Raw genomic sequence first — 27,898 nt, 5'->3', positions numbered from 1 at the left:
GAATCTGTTCCAGGGTCCAAGCTTAGTACATAACACCGAAATTACTCCTTGACTCTGAGTGTATTTCAGAATCCATACACAAAGCTTATGAAAAATATGCAGTCGTTTATCCCCTGAGATGAAAAAGAAAATAAAAAAAGAAAATGTCAAAGTCCTTTCTTTCTTGGGTTTCAAATTAAATAATTTGTCCTGCATAGTTCAATAGTTTATTTTCCCAATCTTCTTCGGTGGGGGCTTCTCCCTTCTATAAGGACAGGTTGGTCTTGGCTTCTTGGGTCTGGGAACAAAATCTTTTGTTCAACAAGTCCATCAAAGCCTGTACATCTCAGTGTCATAACTTCAGTTTTTTTAACAACAGTCATTTTCCACATTCCTTTCCAATCTTTGTATATCTTCTCCCAGGCCTTTTTAATAATTTTACTTTGCCACCACATATAATAACCTCCCACCATGTTTCCTTCCTATCACAGTCAAAGCCTCCCAGATCCTTTCACCCCAAATCTCTATTTCTTTCTCCTTTTTTTGGTGTTTTTAACTGCTTTTTGCAGCTTTGATTGTACATCGCCTTGAGATGACTGTGCAGAATTAATAAACTTGCAATAATATTGTTATGGAGAAATCTAGGTGCAAATAGCTGCAGACCAAAGTTTATTGCGCAACAGGTTCAAAGAGCAAATTTGAACCCCGAGGATGGGGTGACAAGGACTTTTAAAACTTTCCCACCATATCCCAGAATACAGTTCGTACAGCATCATTGCTGCATCACTGACATGTCACAAAAGGGGAGGGGTTAATCTTGGCAAACATGTCCAGACAAGTCCTTGGTACAAGATTAGCATAAGCAGACATGGCAGGGCAAGACTGGGGTATAAGATTAGCATAGACAAATATGTCTTAAGTGCCCACCACCCAAAAGTACAATAGAAGTTCCTTTGCATGTCTGGAGCCTGAGGCGAGTCAGGTGATGAGATTTGGCTTCCTTTGGCTAACAACTGTCCCAGCAATTGTCACCTCTGGGAACTTCCTGGAGTCCTTTTGCCAGGGGAAAATAGCTTTGGAATGGAGGAAACTGGGAAAGGAGATGATTTTATATTATTTTTAAAGCTAGGTAACTTCCCTGAGCTGTCAAGTTGGAAGTATGCATTCAGGCATAATATTTGTAATATTTAACTTTAAATGTGTGCCCCCCCACCCGTAATTTCCGTAACAGGTATCGATACCCGGTTGGCTCCCTCCGGCTCCAAGCCCAATGAAGACCCAAAGTCTTTCAATATGTACATAATAAGGAACTGGACTCGGCTGACGTTGGCAGAGAGAGCCAAACTGGCAGATGACCTGTTTCTAAAATAACATTGCTTTGGTGGTGACTCAGGAATACAAGCAGAAGCGATGAGTCACTGAATGTAGGGATATGCAGAATCTCTCCTTGCAGGCTGCTCTTCCCATAAATTGACTGTGCATAAATAAGAAACTTCTTTCCCTTTTTCTGTTTTGTCTGAGAGAAGGTGAGAGGGAGAGAGGCACAACTTTCAGTTATTAAAAACCTGGGATCAGTGTCTCTTTTTTGGGTGGGAGGAGAGACAGGATAACATGGCAATAGTTTTATTTGTGAAATACACACCTCTATGATTATGCTTGTAGTACAAGCTTAGGAAAGATTTGAAAAAGCAGATTATGGGCTCTTTAATTCTCCAGAAGCTTAGTAGTGAAAATAATGTGGTTATTTAGTTTTTTTTTTTTTTAAAAAATGGCTTAAGAAAGTGTGAAAGTGGAGGAAGTAGAACAGGCTTCCTCAACCTCTGCCCTCCAGATGTTTTGAGACTACAATTCCCATCATCCCTGACCACTGGGATCATGGGAGTTGTAGGCCAAAAACATCTGGAGGGCCGAGGTTGAGGAAGCCTGAACTAGAACATCAGGCCTGCCAGTTCTATGAAGATAAGAACATAAGAGGAGGGGTCTGGATCAGGCCAATGGCCCATCTAGTCCAGCATCCTGTTCTCACAAGGGCCAACCGGATACCCAGGCATAGGCAAACTCCGGCCCTCCAGATGTTTGGGACTACAATTCCCATCATCCCTGACCACTGGTCCTGTTAGCTAGGGATGATGGGAGTTGTAGTCCCAAAAATCTGGAGGGCTGGAGTTTTCCTATGCCTGCACATACCCATAGGGGAATCCCGCAAGCACAATCTGAGCACGAGAGCTTTTCCCCTCCTGCAGTTTCCAGCAAGTGGTGTTCATGGAATTGTAGAGTTGAAAGGGACCTCGAGGCACATCTGGTTGGGTCCGTAAGGGTGAGGCGATCTTTTTGAAAAGCCACTTTTGTTTTTCATTTCCTCGGGCCGTTTTACCCTCCCGTCCTCTGCAGCTTTCACTTTCTTCGACCCAAACGACCCGGCGTGTCAAGAAATCCTCTACGACCCCATCACCACCGTCCCGGAGCTGTTTGCCATCATCCGCCAGTGGGTACCCCAAGTGCAGCACAAGATCGATATCATCGGCAGTGAGGCGAGTGATGGGCGTCTCTTGGGGGATCGTGGGCCGAGTGGGGGAGGAGGAGGGGGGCATTGGAACCTGGGTGTGCCCTGCTGTGCTGCTCCTTGCTAGGGAGCGTATTCCACAACCAGGGGACCACCACTAAAATGGCCCCGTCGTGCAGGTAGGGTAGTTTCTGCAAACGCTGACACTCCCCTCTCCTACAGTCCTGTAGCTAGGAGCCAAGAGGTGAAGGGGGGAAGGCCCGGAATTCCCAGCCGCGGTCAGTTAGCAGAAAGGGAGCAGCATGGAGACCCCCCCCACCCATTCCTCATAATATAATGTGCAATACATTGGTACCTCTGGGTGTGAACGGGATCCATTCTGGAACCCCGTTCGCATTCTGAGCAGAACGCAATCTGCGCGCGTGTGGGTCGTGATTTCCGCTTCTGCACATGCGTGTGACGTCATTTTGAGCGTCTGCGCATGCGTGAGTGGCGAAACCCGGAAGTAACCTGTTCCATTACTTCTGTGTTGCCGCGGAGCGCAACCTGAAAACGCTCAACCTGAAGCGACTTTAACCCAAGGTATGACTATAGGTGCTATATCATTGGGGGATGTGTGTAAGAGGCCTGAGGTTTTTTTAGATTGCAGGTGGGGAGCCCCCCAGGGGCCAAATATTGCCTCCCTGTCCTTGCCGTTTGGCCTATGGGACCCTCCTGAGACCACCTGCCCCCTGTCCTTCTCTCCTCTGGCCACATCCTTCACAGACCCTGTGACAAGCCCTCCAAGAAGGCTTTCGACTGGATGGAATGGGTCTTTGAACTGGGAGAATGCTTCTCCCTTGGCTGAAAGGAGGTGTAGAAGCCTCTGGCTTTTGTGTGGCTGGAGTACAGCTTGCTGAACAAAGTTAAGCATCAGGTCCACTCCTCGGCCCAAGTCTTGCCTCTAGCCACATACCCTTTGCTTCTGCCCTCACCCATCCGATCCCTGGCAGGCGACCCCAGGAAAGTCATCTCTCGGGGAATGTGGCTTTCAGGCTGGAAAAGATGCTCTGCCCCACTTTTAGATGCGCTTGCAGATCAGCTCCAGATTTAGGTGGGGGTTCTTCTTGCTGGCAGGGGGGGGTGAGTTGCGCTTGATGACTTCTGACGCCCCTTCCAGCTTAAACTCACCCTTGGCCACGGCCAGCCTTGCGTGCTCAGCAGATCAACTGATGTGGGTGGTGTGTGTTGGGCCCAGGGGGAACCCATGAAATGCGGTCCAGGACCGGTCCAGAATCTGAAGGTTCTGCTAGGAGTCAGTCCGACAGGGCCAAGGCAGGACATGAGGTAGGAAACCAGGCAAGGACAGGTACAGGATCTCAGGCAGTATCTAGCATACAGCAATGTTGCTCCTGCAACCTGGGGCGGGCTCCAACAGCTTTTTATCTCTTACGGGGTAGCAGCCAGTCCTGATCCCCCAGTGACTCACCTCCCTGTCTCGCCCGAAGGCGAGCACTCCTCCTGCGAGTACTCAGGTCTCTCCTTCTCTCAGACCTGAGTCTCTGCAGCTCAGGAGACATCAGTGGGTTACTAGACCCAGAGGCCGCCTCAGCCTCCCCTGACCCAACCAGTAGTGGAGCAGCTGTAAGTGATGGCCCAGCTGGAGGCACCAAGGGAATCCCCGCATCTGGAGCCAGGGCAGGCTCAGGCCCCTGACTCGGCCCAGCTGGTGCTTGTTGCAGGGGAACCTGTGCAGACTGGGACTCTTCAGGATCAGGCCCCAGACTAGGTTCAGATGCTGCCTGAGACAAAGGATCCGGTGCGGACTGAGACTCCTCTGGTTCCGAGTCCCAGTCCCAGTCCCAGGCCATCACATGGTGCAGGGGAGTTGGATCCGTTTACACCTCTGACTGACACCCTTCTTGGTGACTTGCGTCCCGCAGATCTTGAAGCGAGGCTGCCACGTCAACGACCGCGATGGGCTGACAGACATGACGCTGCTGCATTACGCCTGCAAGGCTGGTGCCCATGGTGTCGGTAAGGAAGCCAGTGGGGGGGTTACTCTCTATTCTTGGCGCACCCCCCGGGTGTCTCTCCTGGGCCTCAGAGCCCTGCCAGCTCTCTCAGGAGAAACCACGCTCCCATCTGGTCTTCCAACCCACTTTTAGAATTTGACTCCCTGAAACCACCTGTGGGTTTTAGTCAGTTTTGCATTCACGGCAACATCTGCACTGTAACACACTAAGGCAGTGATGGCCAAACTCAGCCCTCCAGCTGTTTTGGGACTACAATTCCCATCATCCCTGACCACCCGTCCTGTTAGCTAGGGATGATGGGAGCTGTAGTCCCAAAACAGCTGGAGGGCCAAGTTTGGCCATCACTGCACTAAGGAGTTTGAACATATGGATGAAGAAGTCTCTGGTGGTGATTGGCTGAGCTGCCTCTGACATCACAGAAGCTTTGGGTTTATCCAGGGCCGGATTTAGACTTTTAGAGGCCCCCCCGGATTCATAATTCAAAATAAAAACAATGCTAAACCATAAAAAGACACCCCCCAAATGAGACAAAACGTACCGTATTTTTCGCTCTATAAGAGGCACCAGACCACAAGACGCACCTAGTTTTTGGAGGAGGAAAACAAGAAAAAAATATTCTGAATCCCAGAAGCCAGAACAGCAAGAGGGATCGCTGCGCAGCGAAAGCAGCAATCCCTCTTGCTGTTCTGGCTTCTGGGATAGCTGCACAGCCTGCATTCACTCCATAAGACGCACACACATTTTCCCTTACTTTTTAGGAGGGGTTAGTGAGTCTTATAGAGCAAAAAATATGGTACATGTATTCTGAAACTAAATGACTACTTCCATACTTTTATTTAAGTAGCAAGTGTCAAACTCTTTTTTGAATAAATGTATTATTTTTTGTGCTCCTGCTCTGCTGGTGCCCAAACTTGTGCTCAGTCTGCCTGTTGGGTAACCCAGTTTATCGCTGTGGTCCTCCTTCCCAGGTGACCCAGCCGCTGCTGTGCGCCTCTCCAACCAGCTCTTGGCTTTGGGTGCAGATGTGACCCTGCGCAGCCGCTGGACCAATATGAACGCCCTGCACTACGCGGCTTATTTTGACGTCCCGGAACTCATCCGCATCCTGCTGAAGGCCTCCAAGCCAAAAGGTGCGTTTGGAAGGAGGGGGCGGGGCCTGCCCAGAAGAGGGCAGGACTTCTTGTATCTCCTGCGCCTCACCTCAGAGCTCACCTTGACGGCACTTTGAGCAGGGCTGTGATGTTGGGTTAGATTAAATGGTAAAAAAGAAAAATGGACTTTATAAAGTGTCCCCTTTTAAAGAAAATTGCAGGAGATGCTTACCTTCCGTTTACCTTCCCACCAGAGCGGTGCCTATTTATCTACTTGCACTTTGACGTGCTTTCGAACTGCTAGGTTGGCAGGAGCTGGGACCGAGCAACGGGAGCTCACCCTGTCGCAGGGATTCAAACCACCAACCTTCTGATCGGCAAGTCCTAGGCTCTGTGGTTTAACCCACAGCGCCACCCGTGTCTCACTACTCTTCATTAAAAGTAAAGGTACCCCTGACCGTTAGGCCCAGTCGTGGATGCCTCTGGGGTTATGCGCTCATCTTGCTCTATAGGCCGAGGGAGCCGGCGTTTGTCTGCAGACAGTTTTTCCGGGTCATTTGGCCAGCATGACTAAGCTGCTTCTGGCGAGCCAGAGCAGTGCATGGAAACTCCATTTACCTTCCCGCCGGAGCGGTACCTATTTATCTATTTGCACTTGTGCACTTTCGAACTGCTAGGTTGGCAGGAGCTGGGACAGAGCAACAGGGGTTCACTCCGTCACGGGGATTCGAACCACCGACCTTCTGATCGGCAAGTCCTAGGCTTAGTGGTTTAGACTACAGCGCCACCCATGTCCCTTAGTAACTTGGGGCCAGTTTACCTGTGAGATCACCTTACCCCTTATATGCCCCATCAACTGCTCTGATCTGCAGAGCTGACACCATTACTGGCGTCATATAATACCCTTTCCGCATTTGTAAGACCTGCCCTTTGGAACTCCCTGCCGATTGATGCCAGACAGGCTCCTTCACTATATTCTTTTCAGCACCTGCTAAAAAAACCACAAAACTTTGTTTAGGCGAGCCTGCCCAGATAACACAGAATGTTGGTGTGCGTTTTAATCACTTTTTAGTTTATCGCCAGTCTTTATTCTTTGAAGGCTTTGAATTGTTTTTGCCTATCATTCTATTGTTCTGTTCGCTTTGTAAACTGCTTGGAGTTTTTTGGGGTTTTTTTGCCCCACAATTGGTGTAAAAAAATTCACGAAATAAATAATGAGTAGTTCTCTGTAAGGAGAGGTTTGCAAAAGTTCCAGAGGTGTTGGCTCGGATTAATTCCCTGCTTCCTTCCTAAGAAGCTCTGACTGATAATATTGAGCATCACAGAACAGCTGCAACTAAACAACAACAAAAACCAGTCAGGTGCTTTTTCCTCTTCATCTCCTGAGGGCTGGCGCTCCTAGGCAACCTTCTTCATCAAGAATCGCAGCACTGCGTAAGGAACTCCCAGCCATCCACCAATGTTTGTTGTGTTCCTTTTTATTATTATTAAATGGGCAGACTCAGCTCTGAAATACTGTAATGCAGGGGAAGTCAGCCCTTGCCAGCGTGGTCCGTGATCAGGGATGATGGGAGTTGTAGTCCACAACATTGCAGGGGTTGGACTAGATGACCCTTGAGGATCCCTTCCAACTCTACAATTCTACGATTCCACGATCTGGAGTGTATTGCGTTGACTGCACCTGCTAGGAAGAAGGAAGAAGGAAGAAGCTTGCGAATCTCAGCCAGCTGCATGGCCAGGGATTCAAAATGTTTGCAAAAATGTAGTTGTCAGCCTGGATGTGGGAGATTGGTTGTGCCAAGGATCCTGGCAGCTGGATCCTGGCAGTGTTTAATCGAGAGAGCACAGGGTCCCAAACCTTCAATTGGACCCAGGTGGGAACAAATCGGAAGTCGGAGAAGAATTTTTCAGATAAGGACCCACTCGAGTTTGTGATTCATTTGCAATGTTCAGAGCGAGTTGTAGTTTCTGAACAGTCTTCAGGGGCACCACCACAAAGCTGGGGGAACAGACTGCAAAGACAAATAATTCGCTTCAGGCATCTGATGAAGCAGGTTATCGTTCATGAAAGCTGATGCCAAAATAAGTTGGTTAATCTTTTGTTGTTTCGTCGTTTATTCGTGTCTGACTCTTCGTGACCCCCTGGACCAGAGCACGCCAGGCACTTCTGTCTTCCACTGCCTCCCGCAGTTTGGTCAAACTCAGGCTGGTAGCTTCGAGAACACTGTCCCACCATCTCATCCTCTGTCGACCCCTTCTCCTTGTGCCCTCCATCTTTCCCAGCATCAGGGTCTTTTCCAGGGAGTCTTCTCTTCTCATGAGGTGGCCAAAGTCTTGGAGCCTCAGCTTCAGGATCTGTCCTTCCAGTGAGCACTCAGGGCTGATTTCCTTCAGAACGGAGAGGTTTGATCTTCTTGCAGTCCATGGGACTCTCAAGAGTCTCCTCCAGCACCATAATTCAAAAGCATCCATTCTTCGGCGATCAGCCTTCTTTATGGTCCAGCTCTCACTTCCATACATCACTACTGGGAAAACCATAGCTTGAACTATACGGACCTTTGTTGGCAAGGTGATGTCTCTGCTTTTTAAGATGCTGTCTAGGTTTGTCATTGCTGGTTAGTCTTTAAGGTGCCACAAAACTCATTTTTGCTGTAAGAGCAACCCTTCTGGAATTTCTGTAGCTCCCCTGGCCTTCACTTCCTTTGACCTTGTCCCATAAACAGCCTTGCATGCTGTGACCTGGTTTGCACATAATACTAAGCCAAACAATGGCTTATTGAGAGTGAGCAAGCATGATAACAGTGACCATTTCACCCTTCTCCCAGTCTCCCTGCTGCCAAGCTACTTGGAGCTAAGCTATGGTTTGTCTCTCCCAACAAACCATGAGTTGCAACCAAAGTTGTTCCTGCTTTGCCACTTGTGGTTTGTTTGGGGGAGACAAACCATGAGCCTAGGTTTGAAGGTGACTAAGGCAAACCATGGCTTAGCTCTGGGTAACATGGTGAAAGGAGAGCTGGAGGAGGGATGGAGCAGCCTCAGTTTCCTCTCTGGTTGCCTGCACGCTTGCCCATTCTCACTAAACCATGGTTTGGCTCATCGCTGTAAGCGCGAAATGCTAACAGTGGCAAGTTGGTTCTAATACCTGCGCAACCTGTATATTCCTTCCCCCTTCAGTTCTGAACTCGACGTGTAGCGACTTCAACCACGGAACAGCCCTCCACATTGCTGCTTCCAACCTGTGCCTTGGGGCCGTGAAATGTCTCCTGGAACATGGTGCCAACCCAGCCGTCAGGGTAAGAAAGGGGAGCTGTGGTGGATAAACGTATTGATGATGATGATGATGATGGTAGTAATATATTATTATTTATTACTTATACCCCGCCCATCTGGCTGGGCCTCCCCAGCCACTCTGGGTGGCTTCCAAAATAATATTACAAACACGATGAAACATCAGACATTAAAACCTTCCCTAAACAGGGCTGCCTTAAGATGTCTTCTAAAAGTCAGATAGTTGTTTATTTCCTTGACATCTGATGGCTTTCCACAGGGCGGGTGCCACCACCGAGAAGGCCCTCTGCCTGGTTCCCTGTAACTTGGCTTCTCACAGCGAGGGAACCACCAGAAGGCCCTCGGAGCTGGACCTCAGTGTCCGGGCAGAATGATGGGGGTGGAGACGCTCCTTCAGATATACTGAGCCTTTGAGGCCATTTAGGGCTTTCAAGGTCAGGACCAACACTTTGAATTGTGCTCGGAAACGTACTGGGAGCCAATGTAGGTCTTTCAGGACCGGTGTTATGTGGTCTTGGCGGCCGCTCCCAGTCACCAGTCTGGCTGCCGCATTCTGGATTAGTTTCCGGGTCACCTTCAAAGGTAGCCCCACAAAGAGCGCATTGCAGTAGTCCAAGCGGGAGATAACCAGAGCATGCACCACTCTGGCGAGACAGTCCGCGGGCAGGGAGGGTTTCAGCCTGTGTACCAGACGGAGCTGGTAAACAGCTGCCCTGGACACAGAGTTGCTGTAGCGCTGGTAGCACTTGCTCTTCTTCTGATATTATTATTATTATTATTATTTATTATTATTATTATTATTACTACTACTACTACTACTACTATTACCCACCCATCTGGCTGGGTTTCCCCAGCCACTCTAGACGGCTGATAGGAAATCCTCTGTGGGAGGGAGGGGCAAAAAATGGGGGGTTGAGGAGGGTCCTTTTGGTGAAAGGGAGTGAGAAGTGTCCCTATTTTCGTGTGTGTGTGTGTGTGTGTGTGTGTGTGAGAGAGAGAGAGAGAGAGAGAGAGAGAGAGAGAGACTGAAAGGCTGGAGGAGCAATCTGGTAGTCTGGGGGTTACGGTTCATGCGGTGTGAAGGATCCCCCCCACCTCGCCCCCAGGGACCCCCATGACGTCTCCTCCAGCTCAATTCTCTCCCTGCGCAATCCTCTCTCCCAACAGAACAGCAAAGGCCAGGCGCCTTCCGACGTGGTCCCAGACCCCATGGACATGACCTTGGACAAAGCTGAGGCGGCCATGATCGCCAAGGAGCTGAAGCAGCTGCTGCTGGACGCCGTGCCCTTGAGCTGCAACCTCCCCAAGGTCACCCTGCCCAACTACGACAACATCCCGGGCAACCTCATGCTCATCTCCCTCGGCCTCAAGCTTGGCGACCGGGTCATGGTGGACGGGCTGAAGGTAAGGCCAAGGTGTCCCTCGTCAGGGCAGGTGGGTTTGGGACCCCCATCACCAGTGTCTCTTGGCTAGGACTGGACTTGAAAAGCCCATGGTGGTGACATCTAATGGGTTGTGTCCAATGCTAGTTCTACTCAGAGTTGACCCACTAATTCAATACAGTGGTATACAGTGTTACCTCTGGCTGCGAACAGGATCCGTTCCAGAGGCCTGTTTGCAACATGAAAAGAGCGCAACCCGCAGCGGCGCATCTGCTCAGGCGCAGGTTGCGATTTGCCGCTTCTGCGCATGCGCGTGACGTCATTTTGCGCGTCTGTGCATGCGCGAGCGTCGAAACCCGGAAGCAACCCTTTCCGGTACTTCCGGGTTGCCGCGGGACGGACACAACCTGAAAGAACGTAACATGAAGCGGACATAACATGAGGTATGACTGTACTGTTCGTGTTAAGGAAAAATTCTGGGATGGGAGACTACTCAACAGCCCAGCTCATCAGGGTGTAAGTCCCCCAAGAGTCCATGCAGTCAGTAAAAAAGGAAGTTGCAGCCAAGTAATTTGGAGCAAAACAGCAGTCAGTAGACCATGATCTTTATTGTTGCGCAACAGGTCCCCCCAGGAGTAAGAACCCCGAGTAAGGGGTGACCTCCTCTTTTAAACCTTCCCTCTTTCCCCCAAAATACACTTCGAGAGGCATCACTGAGACATCATTACTACATCACTAGCATGTCACAAATGGGGGGGGGTAAACAAGTCCAACATGAGGTCACTTTCTCAGACCCCTTTCCCAACACCTCTGAAGTCCCCATCACCCAAAGAACAATAAAACTCTTGACATCTCCTTGCCCTCAGTCTGGAGATGGGCTTTCAGAATACCTGACTTGCTCAACTACCTCTGCAGATGTCCAGTGTTGCCCCCCTGGTCGCTCCCTGGGTGGGGGGCCATGTCTGTGCTCTCACGCTTGGGGAATTATGGCGGGATGCCCTGTTCCTGTTGCCTACAGGACTTCCTGCTTCTTGGTTCATGGAGGGAGGTGGAGCCCAAATTCACCTTTCTTTAAGGGTTAAAATGGCATTGGAATGAGGACAGTCGGTTAAAGTATGGATTTTCTACGAATTTATAAGTATCTTCCCTGAGCTGTCAAGTCGAAGGGATACATTCAGGCATAATATTTGTAACATCGTAAAAACTTTAAAGATGTGCCCCCCAATGTCATTTCCGTAACAGTTCGAAAGCGTGGGAAGCTGCTGCCAGCCTGTGCCAACAATATTAATTTAGATGGGCCAGTGGTGACTTCCCCTGTTGTGTCTTGTATCCCCAATCTCGCCTTGCCTCCCCGCAGTTGGGCACCTTGCGTTTCTGCGGCACGACGGAATTTGCCAGCGGCCAGTGGGTGGGCGTGGAGCTGGATGAGCCGGACGGCAAGAACGACGGCAGCGTGGGAGGAATCCATTACTTTATCTGCCCTCCGAAACACGGTAATCTAAAGCGGGGTTATGCCCCCTTGACACCAGCACTCCTCTGCCATCAAATCCAGCAGCTGCCTAAGTCAACTACACAAATATCAAATCTGTAGAAGAGTGCAACTCCTGGGTTTCCCCCAGCACACGCCTTCTAGGCCAGGGGCTCCCAAAGTGGGTGCTACTGCCCCCTGGAGGAGTGAGATTTCTCAGCGGGATGCTAAGAAGGGGGTGTCAGGGGGTCGCTGGTGGTATAAATTGTTACAATTCCTGCTCCATGATTGCAGTCATGGGATTGTTGTCTATCACATGACGGTGTATGTTTTGACTCCACCGCATGGGAAGTGAGGGAGACAGGATGTTTGTGTTCCTGTGTTCCACGAAGTGGTACTATTGTCCTTTGTTCTCTCTCTTTGCTGTCTGATGCTAGAGAAGAGGGACCCATGCTTCAGTGCTCCATGGGTGCTTATATGTAAATAAAGTAGATTAGCCAAAATGCTGAGTGAGTCTGTCATGCATGCTGCACAAACTCTGCGGATCCCTAAGTGTGCCGGTGTCTGTTGGCATCGGTCGCTGTGATTTTGGGCTGAAGAAAACTTGTGAAGCTCCTGAACGATCAACCAGGAGGGAGAGAACTTGCCAGTCGGGCATGTGTCTCTGCCAGGTCCTACTCGAGTGTAGGCTGAACTCCTGACATAAATGACTGCCATTTTGAAAAGCTGGCATCACCAAGTTTTTTTGAATTGATTAAACTAAATGGTTCTAACTGGACGTTTCTGAGCACAATTCAAAGTGTTGGTGCTGACCTTGAAAGCCCTAAATGGCCTTGGTCCAGTATCCCTGAAGGAGTGTCTCCACCCCATCATTCTGCCCGGACACTGAGGTCCAATTTTGAGGGTCTTCTGGTGGTTCCCTAACTGCGAGAAGCCAAGTTACAGGGAACCAGGCAGAGGGCCTTCTCGGTAGTGGCGCCCGCCCTGTGGAACGCCCTCCCACCAGATGTCAAAGGAATAAACAACTATCTGACGTTTAGAAGACATCTGAAGGCAGCCCTGTTTAGGGAAGTTTTTAATGACTGATGTCTTAATGCGTTTTTAATCTTTTGTTGGAAGCTGCCCAGAGAGGCTGCGGAAACACAGCCAGCTGGGTGGGGTATAAATAAATAAATTATTATTATTATTATTATTATTATTATTATTATTATTATTTGCATAGTTCTTACCCGCCATGTAAGCTTTGGGCTTCCGGTTTTCCTTCCCCTTTGCCCTTCCCAGGAGTGTTTGCTTCTGTGTCCAAGATCACCAAAGCCGCCGATCAGACGCCTTCGTCAGTGACCTCCACCCCACGAACCCCCCGCATGGACTTCTCCCGCATGACCGCAAAGGGCCGGAAGGAAAAAGACAAGGACAAGAAAGGTAAACTGGACTCTCTTTCATTGTGGACTCTCCTTTTAAGCAGAGGTTGGAGGGCTCCCTGTCGTGGATGCTTTACTTGAGACTCCTGAATTGCAGGACGTCAGACTAGAGGACTCTTGTGGTCCCTTCCTGTTAGGATTCTTTTCCCGTGTTGCAGTCACGCGGTTGTGTTTATCCCATGACGGTGTATGTTTTCATTCCACATTGTGGGAAGTGACGGAGACAGGATGTTTTTATTACTGTGTTTCCGTGATGTAGGATGTTTGTCCTTTTGTTCTCTCTCTTTGCTGTCTGATGAGCAAGAGGAAGGAGCTGAGTTGCAATGCTCCAAGTGTGTATATTTGTGTATAATTGTTAACGGAAAAATCCGAGGGCTCCCTTGGACAAAAACAAAGACACCAACCAGGACAATTTGGAGCAAAACAGCAGCCTGTAGGCTTGGCCTTTATTGGAAACTGTCGCGACAGGACTCCCACCCGCAACAAGATGAAGCAAGATGGAAGTCCAGAACAAAAGAAGACCCCAACTTTTATTAGTTACTAATAATAATACCCCAAAACTACACACCTAAGACTGCATCACAACTACATCACAAAAAAGGAGGGGTTGAGGGAGGGGTTGTGGAGGTAACCTGAGTATCTTGACACCTGGCCGGTTCCTCCTTTCCCCCTCCCCACGAGTCACTTTCAGGAGACAAAGGGGAGTTTGCAGTTTCCTGCCCCCAGAGGGAAGATCTGATCATTGTTCTTTGTTCCAGTTCATGTTGAATCCACTCCCATATGCAAGTCCCTTGTGTCCTTGATGGTCTTCTGTCTGGGACCATCAAGGTTGCCATGCCAACTGGGTAGGGCTCCTGTGTATGTGCTGGTACGGTTAAGGGATTATGGCTGGCCTGTATCAAACCATCCCCCTTTGATAGTCCTTCCTTCATGGAGTAAAATAAAGGTGGACCGGTGTAAATCCGATGTATGGTTGATTTACTATGAATTTATAACAGAAACGTCACGTATGTCATGTGTGAGTGAGTGTGTGTGTGTGTGTGTGTGTGTGTGTGTGTGTGTGATGTTTGTACAAACTGAATGATTTGGGGGGGGGGGGGTTCCTGCATCAAAATGAATGTAGTTTAGCCAAAAAGCTGTCCTACTGAGTCTGAACACTGACTGCCTATACTCTGCTGATCCTGAAGTGTGCTGATGGCTCTTGGTATCAGTCGCTGTGATGTTTGGGCTGGAGAAAGCTTTTGAAGCTCCTGAAAGAATGACCAGGAGTTAGGCATGTAAATAAATAAATAAACCTTTATCGTCACTATACCACCTGTGTGCAGTGAAATTAAACCAGCCCCACTCCCCCCCCCCCCCACTCAGTCTTGTTCGCTCTCTGTGTGCTTGTCGGAAGTCAATTGCACCACTCTTTTTTTCCATTCAGCAGCCCAACAGCCCACGGATAAAAACTGTTCTTTAACCTGTTACTGCGGCTGACTATACTTCCGTATCTCCTGCCCGAAGGTAGGAGATTAAAGAGGCGCTGGCCAGGGTGTGAGTCGTCCCTAAGAATTTTCCTCGCTCTCCTGAGGCAGCGGTCTCCCACGAGGGCCTTCTCGGTGGTGGCACCCGCCCTGTGGAACGCCCTCCCACCAGATGTCAAAGAGAAAAACAACTACCAGAGTTTTAGAAGACATCTGAAGGCAGCCCTGTTTAGGGAAGCTTTTAATGTTTAATAGGTTATTGTGTTTTAATATTCTGTTGGAAGCCGCCCAGAGTGGCTGGGGAAACCTAGTCAGATGGGTGGGGTATAAATAATATATTATTATTATTATTATTATTATTATTATTATTATTATTATTATTATTATTATTATTTCATCTAGCGAACTCCGGGGACAGCCCATGATGTCATGTGCTGTATTCACCACCCTCTGTAGGGATTTCCTGTCCATGGCTGTCAAACCAGCGTACCACAATGTAATACAGGATGAAAGGACACTTTCTATTGTGGACTGGTAGAAGGAGATCATCAGTTTTTGTTTGACATTGTTCTTTCGCAAGACCCTGAGGAAATGGAGTCTCATGTGTCTCTGCCGGCTTCCTACTCATGCGTAGGACCTCCTGACACTTCCAACTCTACAGTTCTATGATTCTATACAGATAGTTTCACAAACAACAGACATAATAAAATTATAGACCTGGATATGTCGTCGGAAACCCCCGCAATTGTTTTCAGGTGTTCACCATGTTTTTGGATGCTTTTAAATACGTTTTATTTTAATCGAGATAGAAATTTGATAAATAAAACAAGATAAATAAGTTATGTAGTGAAATATACTCGGAATCGAGTGTGGATTTCATGCTCTTTATTCAGCTCATAGTGGTGAGGAGGAATGGAAGTTCCCCCAGCATGTCTGCTTTATATACATTATTTACACAATGGGCCCCACGTGATTGGCTAATTCAGGGATTCTCCTGTAGGCCAATCAGGTTGCGGATTCCCTTCCACCTGGAGCTGGATTGGGTGGCTCCTGTGGACCAATCAGACTGCTGCATTCTGGGTCCTATTGTTCTAGGACCAATCAGACTGCTGCATTCTGCATCCTATTGTTCAAGGACCAATCAGACTGCTGCATTCTGGATCCTATTGTTCTAGGACCAATCAGATTGCTGCATTTTGGATCCTATTCAACTCAGTACATAACATGTAGCATACTTAAACATTCAGATCTCGCTTCTCTCCACCCGTCTGCTCTGTCCAGCTCTCAGGAAGAAGTCCTTATCTGTTGGCAGCCTGGACCGTGAAGGTCTGAAGATTGAGATTGGGGATCACGTCCTGGTGGCAGGTCAGAAGCAAGGCATCATTCGTTTCTATGGGAAGACAGATTTTGCCCCAGGTAAGCCAAGGGCTGGTGATCTGGGAATCCATTTCCACTGGAGGAGTTAAGATCCTGTCTAGGGGGTGGGGCAGAGCATTGAGACCGACGTGCAGACTTTGGGTCGGTAGCATTAAAAAAATAACCTCAGGAGTCCTAATTTGAGCAAGGGTCCTGAGTTCAAGTCCTGCCTCTGCTGTGATCTCCCTGCATGGCCTCAGATCACTCTCAGTTTCACCCCTTTGACAATGGGAGTAACAGTGGTCTACCTCATGTGTTGTTCTTTTGGGAGAGTGCAAACGAGGACACCGACTGCAAAGCATTCTGCGGGATTAAGGTTGTAGTCCTCAACGTTACTAATGTGGAAGGGAGTCCCCTTTGAAATCTGCAAGACGAAGTCCTAGTCTCTCTTGGAATTAGCAACAGTAATTTAAAAATCTGCATTTCTGACTAATTTGCATGTTTTTTTCCCCCTCTCTCTTTCTCTCCAGGCTACTGGTTTGGCATTGAACTTGACAAGCCCACAGGAAAACACGATGGCTCTGTCTTTGGAGTTCGCTATTTCACCTGCGCCCCTAAGCATGGAGTCTTTGCCCCGCCTTCCAGAGTGCAGAGGTGTGTGGGATTTATATTTCGCGGGATTTAACAAGCTGCTAAAATAGTTTTTAACATAGCTAAGAGTGATTCTGTTCTAATTTGGGGAGCATATTCTGTAGTAAAATGCTGATACATTTGCTGTCTTTTCTTGAAAATTAGGCAGTATATATTGTGGGATAAGGGACGCGGGTGGCGCTGTGGGTTAAACCACAGAGCCTAGGACTTGCTGATTGGAAGGTCGGCGGTTCGAATCCCCGCAACGGGGTGAGCTCCCGTTGCTCGGTCCCTGCTCCTGCCCACCTAGCAGTTCGAAAGCACGTCAAAGTGCAAGTAGATAAATAGGTACCGCTCCGGCGGGAAGGTAAAGGGCGTTTCCGTGCGCTGCTCTGGTTCGCCAGAAGCAGCTTAGTCATGCTGGCCACATGACCCGGAAGCTGTACGCCAGCTCCCTCGGCCAGTAAAGCGAGATGAGCGCCACAACCCCAGAGTCGGTCACGACTGGACCTAATAGTCAGGGGTCCCTTTACCTTTACCTAGATTGTGGGATGTGATACATAAGCAGCAGTCAAGTACAAACATTCCTTGTTTTCCTAGAGTGGACATGCAAGGGGATGTTTGGTCCAGCCAGTCGAAAGCTTCCTGTTTCCTCCTGGCTGGGACATACTTCCTTTGCATGTGACTAGAGGTGGGCATGACCTTACCTCTCCAGGTAACGAAAGGACAAGTCACATAGCACACATTCTCTCTCTTTGACTTCCTCCATCGTTGGAACAGCTTTTTAGCTAGAGATGTTCTGTTTAGCTAGAGATGTTCCAGCCACCAGAGGACACTGGGATTATCCCCATGTGGGATAGATCCACATGTATATCCTTTGTAACTAAGTCTGCCTTCAGGGATCCAACTGTGTACTGAATGTGAGTAAACTTTTTTTATATGCAGTGGACGCTCAGGTTGCGAATGTGATCTGTGTGGGATGCACGTTCGCAACCCGCAGCATTCACAACCCGCAGTGGCGTGACTGAGCACGCACGGGTTGCGATTCGGCACTTCTGCGCATGCGCAAAGCATGATTTAGCGCTTCTGCGCATGCGCGACTGCTGAAACCCAGAAGTAACCTGTTCCGGTACTTCTAGGTTTTGGCGGTCCGTAACCCGAAAAAAATGCAACCTGAAGCATCTGTAACCCGAGGTATGACTGTACTTTACACAATATTGTGGCGTGTTTATTCTTTTAAGAAGGAAATAAGGGAACTTACCAGGAACCTAATAGTGAGAGGCTTACACAAGCCTGCAACTGATTATCTGCTGTAAAGAAACTTGCTAGCACATTAGGAAGGATATTAATAAACAATATATCCTCTCCTGCCTCCCTGAACACTTTAAAATAATCATAGCCACTACTACAAACATCAGAGTTCCAAAGGGGGCATGTGGGAAGACATCATGTTGAGAAGGATGTTGAGAAACTGGAAGGTGTGCAGAGGAGGGTGACCAAGATGATCAAAAGCCTGGAAGCTAAGCCTGATGAGGAACGGTTGAAGGAGCTGGGTACGTTTAGCCCGGGAAAGAGGAGAAAGGAGAGCCACCTTCAAAAATCTGAAAGGAAGATGGAGCAAGATTCTTTTCTGCTGCTCCAGAGGGTAGAACCCAAACAGTGGCTTCAAATGACAAGGAAGGAGATTCCGACGAAAAATCAGGGGGGAAATTCTGACGGCAGGAGCTGTTCAACAGTGGACCAGACTCCCTCAGAAGGTGGTGGACTTTCTTGCAGATTTTTAAACGGAGATTGGGCGGCGGCCATCTGTCAGGGATTATTTAGCTTGTGATTCCTGCATTGCAGGGAGTTGGACTTGATGACCTTGGGGGTACCCTTTGTTATGGTAAAATCTGGGTGCGAGGCTGCTCTGCCACCCAGCTCGTCGGACTAAGTCCGCGGGTCCCTGCGGAGGAAAAATGAGCTCAGCCGGAGACAGGAGCAAGCTGCAGAAGATCCAAGTTTATTGCGCAACAGGTTCAAGGCGAGATTGAACAGCGAGAAAGGGGTGACATGAACTTTTGAAACTTCCCTCCATGTCCCAGAATACAGTGCAAAATACATCCCAGTTACATCATGAATACATTAAGAAGAGGTTGGGTTACACAGATTACATCATGAATACATTAAGAAGAGGTTGGGTTACACAGGATTAACATATGGAGGAGGGAGGGGGGAATATGCAGAGCTGGAGATATGCGCAGATAAGCACATCCTGAGTAGCGGTGATGAGAAGACAATGGTCCATGTACGCATAGTCTGCCACCTGGCATTGCCCGGAGGAAAGGCTTGGCAGAGTGATTTGACAGGATTAGGGTCTTGACACCTTGCTTGAGGGATTATGGAGGACAGGGAAGGTGTCATGGAGTCCTAGAGAAATTGAGCAAATTGGCACGTTGATTTTCTATGAATTTCATAGATTTGAGTCCCTTTTGACATTGACAATTGGAAATAAATGGATATATTGTAGCGAAGAAGAAGGTGAAGAAGACATGCCCCCCCCTTCCGTATCACCTTCCAACTCTACAATTCTATGATCTCCTGGCAATTAATCTCTTTTTTATGCTTGCCTTGTTCTTGACTGTGAATTAATCGTGGCCGTCTCTCTGCTGCAGAATCGGAGGCGCCAAAGATTCCCAGGGGGATGGCACTTCGGCAAAGAAAGTCCACCAAGTCACTAGTAGGTACACCCTGGGTTTTGTCCCCCGTTTCCTCCCACGTGAGCAAAGATGCGATACAAGAGTTTCCAAATATCTGTTTCCCACTTTTTTCGGCCTCCTGTGCTTTTTAATGCTGCCTGACAAGTTCAGCAGGTGATGTTTTCCCATATACCATATTGGCCCGGATATAAGCCGCACCTTTAAAATTCGGGGGGGGGGGGGAGAGAAGAAGAGTCAATACCTGAATATAAGCCGCTCCCTTAAAATTCGGCAGCCACTCACACCCGTTCCGTTTTACCACATGTCTGTTTCAGCAGCGATATCGCAAAAGCCAATTTTTGTAATTTCGCGAATTTAAGCCGCGCTTTAACTTTTCACGGTCAGAATTTGGGGGGGAAAGCGAGGCTTATTTTCAGGACAATACGGTAGATGCAGCTGCATTAAAAACTTTTATTACATGCCAACTTAGATGTGTCCTATTATTGCGTACATTTGTTTTAAAACTGCTGACTTATTTACATGTTTTGATCAATTTTAGGTTAAATCGGATTTTTTAAAAAAAGAATGCTTGATTTTATTGCTCTTTGTAAATATTTTATATTATTTTATGCGAACCACTTAGGGTTTCTTTTTGTTGATTAAATGGTATATGGATCTTGCTAAATGAATAAAAATTTGCTAGATTTCAGGTTAGGAACCCCTCCCCCCCTAAAAAAACCCAACCATTTGGCAACCCTATGCAAGAACCGGGAAGCAAAGGGCTGAATTGTCTCATGCGTGTTGTAAGACAGGATTTCATAACAGGACATATTGTGTAAAAAGAAGAAATTATTTTACGAGAATATGCACCTGTGTTTGCTGTTTGCTTTTTGGTTTTTTGCAAGAGAAATGAATTAGGGCAGCCTTTCTCAACCTGTGGGTCCCCAGATGTTGTTGAACTATAACTCCCATCACCCCTAGCTAGCAAGGCCAGAGCTCAGGATGATGGGAGTTGTAGTTCAACAACATCTGGGGACTCACAGGTTGAGAACCGCTGAATTAGGGGAATCTGAGAGGTCCATTTCACTTAATCTTCAGGTGTGGCATGGATCATATTTTCCTCCTCTTCTGGATTTCCTTTGCCCATTCCCTTCTTTCTCTGATGGAAATAGGGACGTCCCATTCCATAACAATAATTTTACTATTTATACCCCACACATCTTACTGGGTTCCCCCAGCCACTCTGGGCAGCTTCCAACATATATAAAAACATAATAAAACATTAAATAAACTTTTAATGTTTAACAGACTATTGTATTTTAATATTTTGTTGGAAGCTGCCCAGAGTGGCTGGGGAGACCTGGCCAGATGGGCAGGGGATAAATGGTAAATTATTATTATTATAAAAACTTTCCTATACAGTGGTACCTCTGGATGCAAACGGGATCTGTTCCGGAGCCCCGTTCGCAATCTGAAGCAAATATAACATGCGACTGCGCGTGCGCGGGTCGCGTTTCGCTCCTTCTGCGCATGCGCGTGACGTCATTTTCAGCGTCTGCGCATGTGTGAGCGGCAAAACCCGGAACTAACGTGTTCCGTTACTTCCAGGTTGCCACGGAGTGCAACCCGAAAACGCTCAACCTGAAGCGTATTCATCCCGAGGTATGACTGTACAGGATTGCCTTTAGACAGCTTGGGGAGTCGGATAACACCATACCCTCCAACATTTCTCCAATGAAAATAGGGACATCCTAAGGAAAAGCGGGACATTTTGGAATCAAATCAGAAACCGGGACGGCTTCTCTAAATCAGGGACGTCCCTGGAAAATAAGGGCACTTGGAGGGTCTGCGGTGGCTGGGAATGGCATCTTACCTGGGGCAGAGATAGGAACCCTCAGAAGGCGGGGGCAAGAAAGAGGCATCATTGACTGAAAGTGCCCCCCTTTCTCCGTTCTTAAAAGGACCACCTCTTCCTTTTCCCCTCTCCTGCAGTCTCACAGCCAAAGCGCAACTTCACAGCAGTCAGAACCCCAAAAGATATCACATCGGAAAACTCCATCTCTAGGTAACGACAACCTATGTTTGCCTCCCTTTGAAATCTCTTCTATTCACATACATCAGGCATGTCCAACTCCCAAGAGACTGCGATCTACTCCCACCATAAAAAAACTGACAGTGATCTACCATTGGATTGACCAAAGTTCTTGAGTTTTTTGGGAGGGTGTCAATCAGGATCACATGATCGACCAGGGACGCCCCGTGATCAACCAGTAGATCGCAATTGACCGGTTGGACATGCCTGCCCTACATAGACTCCTGTCCCCCTCCCACTCTAGAGTAGTAAGTGGGTGGAACTTGAGTGGACCAAGGAGGGGAGCCAAGGACCAGTTTGGAGCACCCATTGGGTGAGGCCTACTGAGGATTTTGCAGCTCAGCCTGGCAACTGAGGTGGATTTTGGTGGGCTTGAGCAGGTCAGGGGTGAAGCCTAGCAGATTTGGGCAGGTCCGGGGCTTAACCTAGAGTGGGGATGGGTAACCAGTTGCCTTCCTGATGTTGTTGGACTCCAACTCCCATCAGCCTCAGCCAGCTGAGGTCATGGATGATGGGAGTTGTTGATACAACGAAGAAGTTGGAAACATCCACTTCCTAATCGCACTTAACCACAAATTATTGTAAGGTTCGAAAGGACAAACGGTGGGGAGGGTAAACGATGAACTGCAGACAAGCCAGGTACAGAAACCATGGTTTGATGCTGGCTTGTTTCAATAATACATAGTTTGAACTGGCCACAGTTACACCTTTTTGGACATAACAATAAACTGTGGTTAGTGTTAAAAACAAAATGGATGTTTGCAACCTTATTGAGATGAACGGCTAATGTTCAAACCCAAGACTCCCTTGTACCCATTTATACAACCATAGTCCTTTAGTACTTTTCCCCCCATAACTGCCCCAGTAACTTAGTGATGGATATTGTTGGGTGTTCTCTGGGTCTCTCCCCCCCCCCCAGAATTGTGTCATGATCTGAACTATGAATTGTTTTGCAAGTCTCTCTGAGTGCAGAGAACATAAACATGTTTTAAATGAATTCTGCAAATACATTTGCTCAAAGCTACCCCATTGCCTTCAGAGCAGAAGCTGGATTTTGCCTTCTGGATCCGTACCTGACTTTCAAATCCACCCTAGCGTATATATACAGTACAGCTGGCTTGGGCCTTGGCTTACCAATGAAAGTGCCTAAGCGTTACATTGAGAGGAGTTGGTTTAAACCCACCTTCCCCAACCTGAATATTCGTTATTGTTATTTATAAAATTTGTTAGTCGCTTCATCTTTCGCAAGGCAGCTCAAAGCGACTTGCAACCATGACGTACCCTCCAGATGTTTTTGGAATCACAACCCACCAGCCCCAGCCAGCATGGGCCCCTCCAGCACATCTGGAGCACAAGTTGGAGAAGATTGGTTTAAGGGACATCCAGAGCGTTGATCGTTGAGATGCACATGGAGAAACCGCGAATCGTTTAGTTGTTCTAGGAAGTGGAGCCTTTCACTTCCGGTTTATTTATTTCTTCCATACCAACCTTCATCCGAAGATCAAAGGGCAGTTCATACAATGTAACATGTTTCCTCTTCTGCTGCTTCCTGTCCTCCTCCAGAGCTTCATCAATAGTCATTTTTCAAACTCTCTCTCCCCTTCCCTTCATCTCCTGCAGGTTACTTTTCTGCTGTTGGTTTCCGTGGATGCTCCGTGCAGAAATGCAGTCGTAAACCTACCTGCGGCTCCCTCTTCCCTTTTCCTCTGCTGTTTCTTCGCTCTCCAAGTAATCAAAGACTGCTCTTCGGTTATTTTTTGCCCTCATCTCTCCTCCCCTGATTGCCGTTCTAGTGAACCCCAGTGCCTTGTTAAAACATATTAACACCACCCCTCTAGTAGTTTGTGAGAAATGCTATACTTATACCTTCCGTCCCCCGTTTCCTGGCACTCGTACCCATGGGATTTCGGCTAAAGCAGGTCTCTTCTGGCACCTCTTCGTTTTCCAGCCTATTAATTGGCACCTAAAAGCTCACGCTGTTAGTCGGCTCAGACGTCTTTAAATGGAGGACAGAGCCCTAGGAGCTGTGGTCTGGAGACAAATCTCTGGCTTCCTCCCCACTCGCCTGGTGCGTGTTGCAAAAGATCCCAAACTCGCGGAATTTCTCATTATGCCTGCTGGAAAATCACACGTGCAGAGCAGATTGCCTTGGTAGAAGCTGAACCCTGCTGCCTGAGACGAGATTAATGTTATCTTCCCTCTGCTATGCTCCCGGTTCTGCCCTCTCCTCATTCTAGCTTTCCCCTAAAAAGAGGGTGCCCTGGGCAGCCTGGTCCCTTGCGCTGCAGGCCTGTTCAGGGGCTGCTCAGAAGTAAGCCCCATTGAGTTCACTATTTGCAGGTAAGTGTGCTCAGCAGGAGTGGCTAACCCATGGCCTGCGGGCAATTTCTGGTGGCCCCCACAGAGCAACTGGCTTCTTTCCCTTTGCTCCCCAGACAGGCGGGTAGTGCTGATGAGTCCCGACATCGCACAAAAGGCAAAAACCTGCCTTTGAACCCCAGTTGCTGGCAATTGCAGGTGGGGAAGAGCGTTGCTGTGTTCATGGCCTGTTTATGGACTTCACGTCAGGGAATCTGGTTGGCCGCTGGGGTACCCAGGATGCTGGACCCCCTTTTGGCTTGATCCAGCAGGGCTTCTGATGCCCTTATGAGAGCGGGGAGGTTTCCAGCAAGCAGGGAGAGGGGATATCACCCCTTTTCACCTTTACCCAAAGGGTCCCTTCTCTCTTGGGGACAGCACCTTCATCAAGAGGTATCGAAGAGGCTCAGGAAACAGGAGGAAGCCCTCCAAGACCTCAGAAGGACACAAAAGCAGTGCAGGATGGCAGCTCAAAACAGCAATGAAGCCTTCTCCAAGTCGAGTCCTTCCAGATGCTTTGGACTACAACTCCCATCGGCTCCAGCACTGGCCGTAGGACTGCTGTGGCCAATGGGAGCACAGCTGAGCCCGCGGGGGCTGATGGGAGTCGTAGGCCAAAATGTCTGGTGAGCGAAGGCAAGGCATTCTCGCTGACCCCCTGCACACAGACAGAAGCAGGAGATAAAGTCCGCAGCGTCCAGGGTCCTGACTTGTAGCATCTGAGCATGCTGACTCGTCGGACAAATTAGTTTTCTTTGCAATTGAACAATAGCGACCTGTGGGGTGCAGATGCAAGTCTCATCTAAAACGTAGTGTGTGTTAGCAGCTGTGCTTAGCATTTGTGTGAGTTAGCCTACAGGGAGGAGGAAACCACCCAGTAACAGCCTGTGATGGTTTGTAGTATGTGTATCTCTGTGTGTATATTGAGCATATATTTCCAGAAGTCACTTTTTCCTATTAAAAAAATGGGGGTGGGTGGTGGGTGGGAGAGAATAAAGAAATATTATAACTTTGCTTTTGCCCTCCTGGTACCTTCCAGATGTTTTGGTTGCACTGATGGAAGCTGTCTTCCGAAACATCTGGAGGGACCCGGGTTTGCAAAAGCTGCTATAACTCACTGTTACTTCAACTCCAGCGTTCATTAGCTGCAGCATGTTAGCTATTATAATCCATCTCAGTTAACATTTTAAACATACGGCTTTTGCTCAGAGGTCCCTACATTTTAGCTCACTTGGAAAGGGTTTAATCGAAATATTGGGACAGCAAGAGAGCACATGCCTGTCAGGGCAGTTCCTGAGGCTGGCAAGGTGGAGAGTTCCTGGGTTCCGATATTGCTGCAGATCGGCAGACTTGATCAGGACGAGTGTCAAAGTGAGCTGGGAAAGCAAAACCTTCAAATCCAGTCACCCTTTTGAAGTTTTGGTGGAGGAATCTCTGCATCAGCGCTTTAAACGTTTTGAGATTGTGGGTGCAAACCGGGTGGCACCCGCAGTCAGAGAGCACGCAGTTAGAAAACAAAGTACCGTATTTTTTGCTCTATAAGACTCACTTTTCCCCTCCTAAAAAGTAAGGGGAAATGTGTGTGCGTCTTATGGAGCGAATGCAGGCTGCGCAGCTGTCCCAGAAGCCAGAACAGCAAGAGGGATTGCTGCTTTCAGAATATTTTTTTTTCTTGTTTTCCTCCTCCAAAAACTAGGTGCGTCTTGTGGTCTGGTGCGTCTTATAGAGCGAAAAATACGGTAGTGTGCATGATTTCATTCCAGACCAAGCCAAGGTTCCCAGACTTCCTCCCAGCTTGGGAGAGGAGTAAGGAGAAGGCCTCTTTTCCCCACCTCCTGAGCAAATTCCTTCCTTGCTCATCTCTCTGCATGTGCTCCCGCTTCCTTCCTTATCACACCTGCAAGGTCCGTTTGGAGACTGCGGAAAGCAGTCCTGAGAAAAAACAGGCCAAAGGGCTTTGGGAAGATGACTACGAATGCCACATTCAGACGTCTTCTGCCTTCAGCCTGTGCAGAAATGCAACAGGTGCAGCCTTTGTGCAGGCTCCCAGTGATGATAACGCCGCACCTGTTGAATTAGGGCTGCTTGGACAGCCCGGTCCGGAGAGGATGTTTGCATTCCAGCATAAAGACTCAAACCTGGAGAAACATTTGGGGTCTTGAGGAAAGACTGGTATGCAAAGATTGCAGTCCAAGCCTCTTGCCTTTCACCTTCCCCTCCATGCTAAATCACCCCCATATTCTCTTTTGTTTTGAGATGCCAAGGTACCCCCAATCTTGCGCCATCCTTTGGCCATCAGCTTGCCATCTCTCAGCTGTAAATACACGACCTCCTCATCCTTCACTTGTCCTTGTAACTTCCTTATCACTCTACAACCTTTCACTGACCAGCAATAAATAAACCTTTCAGTTGATTTCAGCTTCGCGTTTGGCCACTAGGGGAAAGAACCTAGGCCTGTCCTTCCACCTCCCTTGTCCGAACCGGGGGTACGTAGTCTTCCCCAAACATAGCAATGACAACTTGCCACTGGCGTTACACCAGATCTCAGTCGCAGGCCTTCCCCGTGGCTTCCCGTGAGATTCCCTTCCTTTTTATGTAGAAACCACACTGGATTGTGTTCTTTCTGCCTACATGTATATTCTTTATTTTTTAAACAAAACAAATAACTTTGTAAACTGTCGAGTGAGATGGCTTGCCGTGCCCTCTGCTGAGCTCTCTGTTGAATCTTGCATGATTTCTGTCCTCCCTGACCCCCTCGTCCGCCCAGGCACACTGGAAGAAGGGAAAAAGCGGGGGGGCAGGGGCCTTAGCATGACGAAAATATCACTATGCTATTGCTTATCTGTTATTAACAAATTAATAAAAAGTGTTTCTATGTGCATGGTGTGCAGACCAATTCCTTTCTGCTCGCTCTCTCTCTGAGATGGATTTGGGGAATAATCTAGCTCAGCCTTTGGCCCAAAGATGTTGGACTACAACGCCCTTCATCCCTTATCTTGCTAGCTATAATAATAATAATTTATTATTTATACCCCACCCATCTGGCTGGGTTTCCCCAGCCACTCTGGGTGGCTTCCAACAAAGTATTAAAATACAGTAGTCTGTTAAACATTAAAAGCTTCCCTAATCAGGGCTGCCTTCAGATGTCTTCTAAAAGTCTGGTAGTTCTTCTCTTTGACATCTGGTGGGAGGGGGTTCCACAGGGCGGGTGCCACCACCAAGAAGGCCCTCTGCCTGGTTCCCTGTAACTTTGCTTCTCTCAGGGAGGGAACCGCCAGAAGGCCCTCGGAGCTGGACCTCAGTGAACGGGCAGAACGATGGGGGTGGAGACGCTCCTCCAATGACTGAGGCCATTGAGCGCTTTAAACGTCAGCACCAACACTAAATTGTGCTCGGAAACGTACTGGGAGCCAATGTAGGTCTTTCAGGACCAGTGTTATATGGTCTCAGTAACCAGTCTAGTTTAGGATTAATTGCACTTTCTGGGTCACCTTCAAAGGAAGCCCCACGTAGAGCGTATTGCAGTAGTCCAAGCGGGAGATAGCTAGAGCATACACCACTCTGGCAAGACAGTCCGCAGGTAGGTAGGGTCTCAGCCTGCGCACCAGATGGAGCTGGTAGACAGCTGCCCTGGACACGGCTAGGGATGATGGGAACTGTAGTCCAACATCTGGGTACCCAAGGTCAAGCAAGGCTGATCCTGCTCAACGACAGCCAAGCTGGCAGCCTCCAGATCTGTAGACTCCAGCTCACATTAGCACCAATGGTCAGAGATGATGGGAGATGTAGTCTAGGTAGAACATCAGAAGTGCACCATATTCGCTACCCACAAACAAGAGCTCACTCCAGAAATATAGCAAAAAGCTGCAGTTTAAAACGCGTTTCCCAAATGTATTGTTTATTGTACCACATTTAGAACCCACCTTCCCTCCTAGGACCTCCAGGTGACATGTATAGTTCTCCCCATTTTTTCCTCGCAACCATCCTGCAAGGTAGGTTAGGCTGAGAGACAGTGATTCTCCCAAGGTCACCCAGTGAGATTTATGTGGATGAATGGGGATTTGGACTCTGGTTTCCTAGGGACGCGGGTGGTGCTCTGGGTTAAACCACAGAGCCAAGGACTTGCCGATCAGAAGGTCGGCGGTTCGAATCCCCGTGACGGGGTGAGCTC

At 48.4% G+C, this 27,898-nt stretch overlaps 1 protein-coding gene across 3 annotated transcripts in view; it reads left to right on the top strand.

The window, feature by feature from the left end:
- CLIP3 (CAP-Gly domain containing linker protein 3) overlaps positions 1–26,606 on the top strand; it is a 41,109-nt gene extending 14,503 nt beyond the window's left edge. For 2 of the 3 annotated variants that reach the window (XM_083627432.1, XM_083627434.1), the window contains exons 3-15: positions 2,371–2,510; positions 4,405–4,498; positions 5,466–5,627; positions 8,763–8,881; positions 10,044–10,280; positions 11,616–11,751; positions 13,008–13,148; positions 15,895–16,029; positions 16,500–16,623; positions 19,254–19,318; positions 21,270–21,342; positions 22,990–25,251; positions 25,471–26,606. In XM_083627432.1, the coding sequence (XP_083483558.1) occupies positions 2,371–2,510; positions 4,405–4,498; positions 5,466–5,627; positions 8,763–8,881; positions 10,044–10,280; positions 11,616–11,751; positions 13,008–13,148; positions 15,895–16,029; positions 16,500–16,623; positions 19,254–19,318; positions 21,270–21,342; positions 22,990–23,044 (1,481 nt within the window). In that variant the 3' untranslated portion in view covers positions 23,045–25,251; positions 25,471–26,606. Of the gene's footprint in view, positions 1–2,370; positions 2,511–4,404; positions 4,499–5,465; positions 5,628–8,762; positions 8,882–10,043; positions 10,281–11,615; positions 11,752–13,007; positions 13,149–15,894; positions 16,030–16,499; positions 16,624–19,253; positions 19,319–21,269; positions 21,343–22,989; positions 25,252–25,470 lie in introns of those variants that run through there. The other variant, XM_083627433.1, reaches the window with a different exon arrangement.
- Positions 26,607–27,898: the final 1,292 nt, after the last annotated feature.

This window comes from Podarcis filfolensis (genome assembly GCF_964270895.1).
Source record: "Podarcis filfolensis genome assembly, chromosome: 8".
NCBI classification, from domain to species: Eukaryota; Metazoa; Chordata; class Lepidosauria; order Squamata; family Lacertidae; genus Podarcis; species Podarcis filfolensis.
Note: the sequence above shows the minus strand (reverse complement) of the source record. Positions and strands in the feature narration are given on the sequence as shown.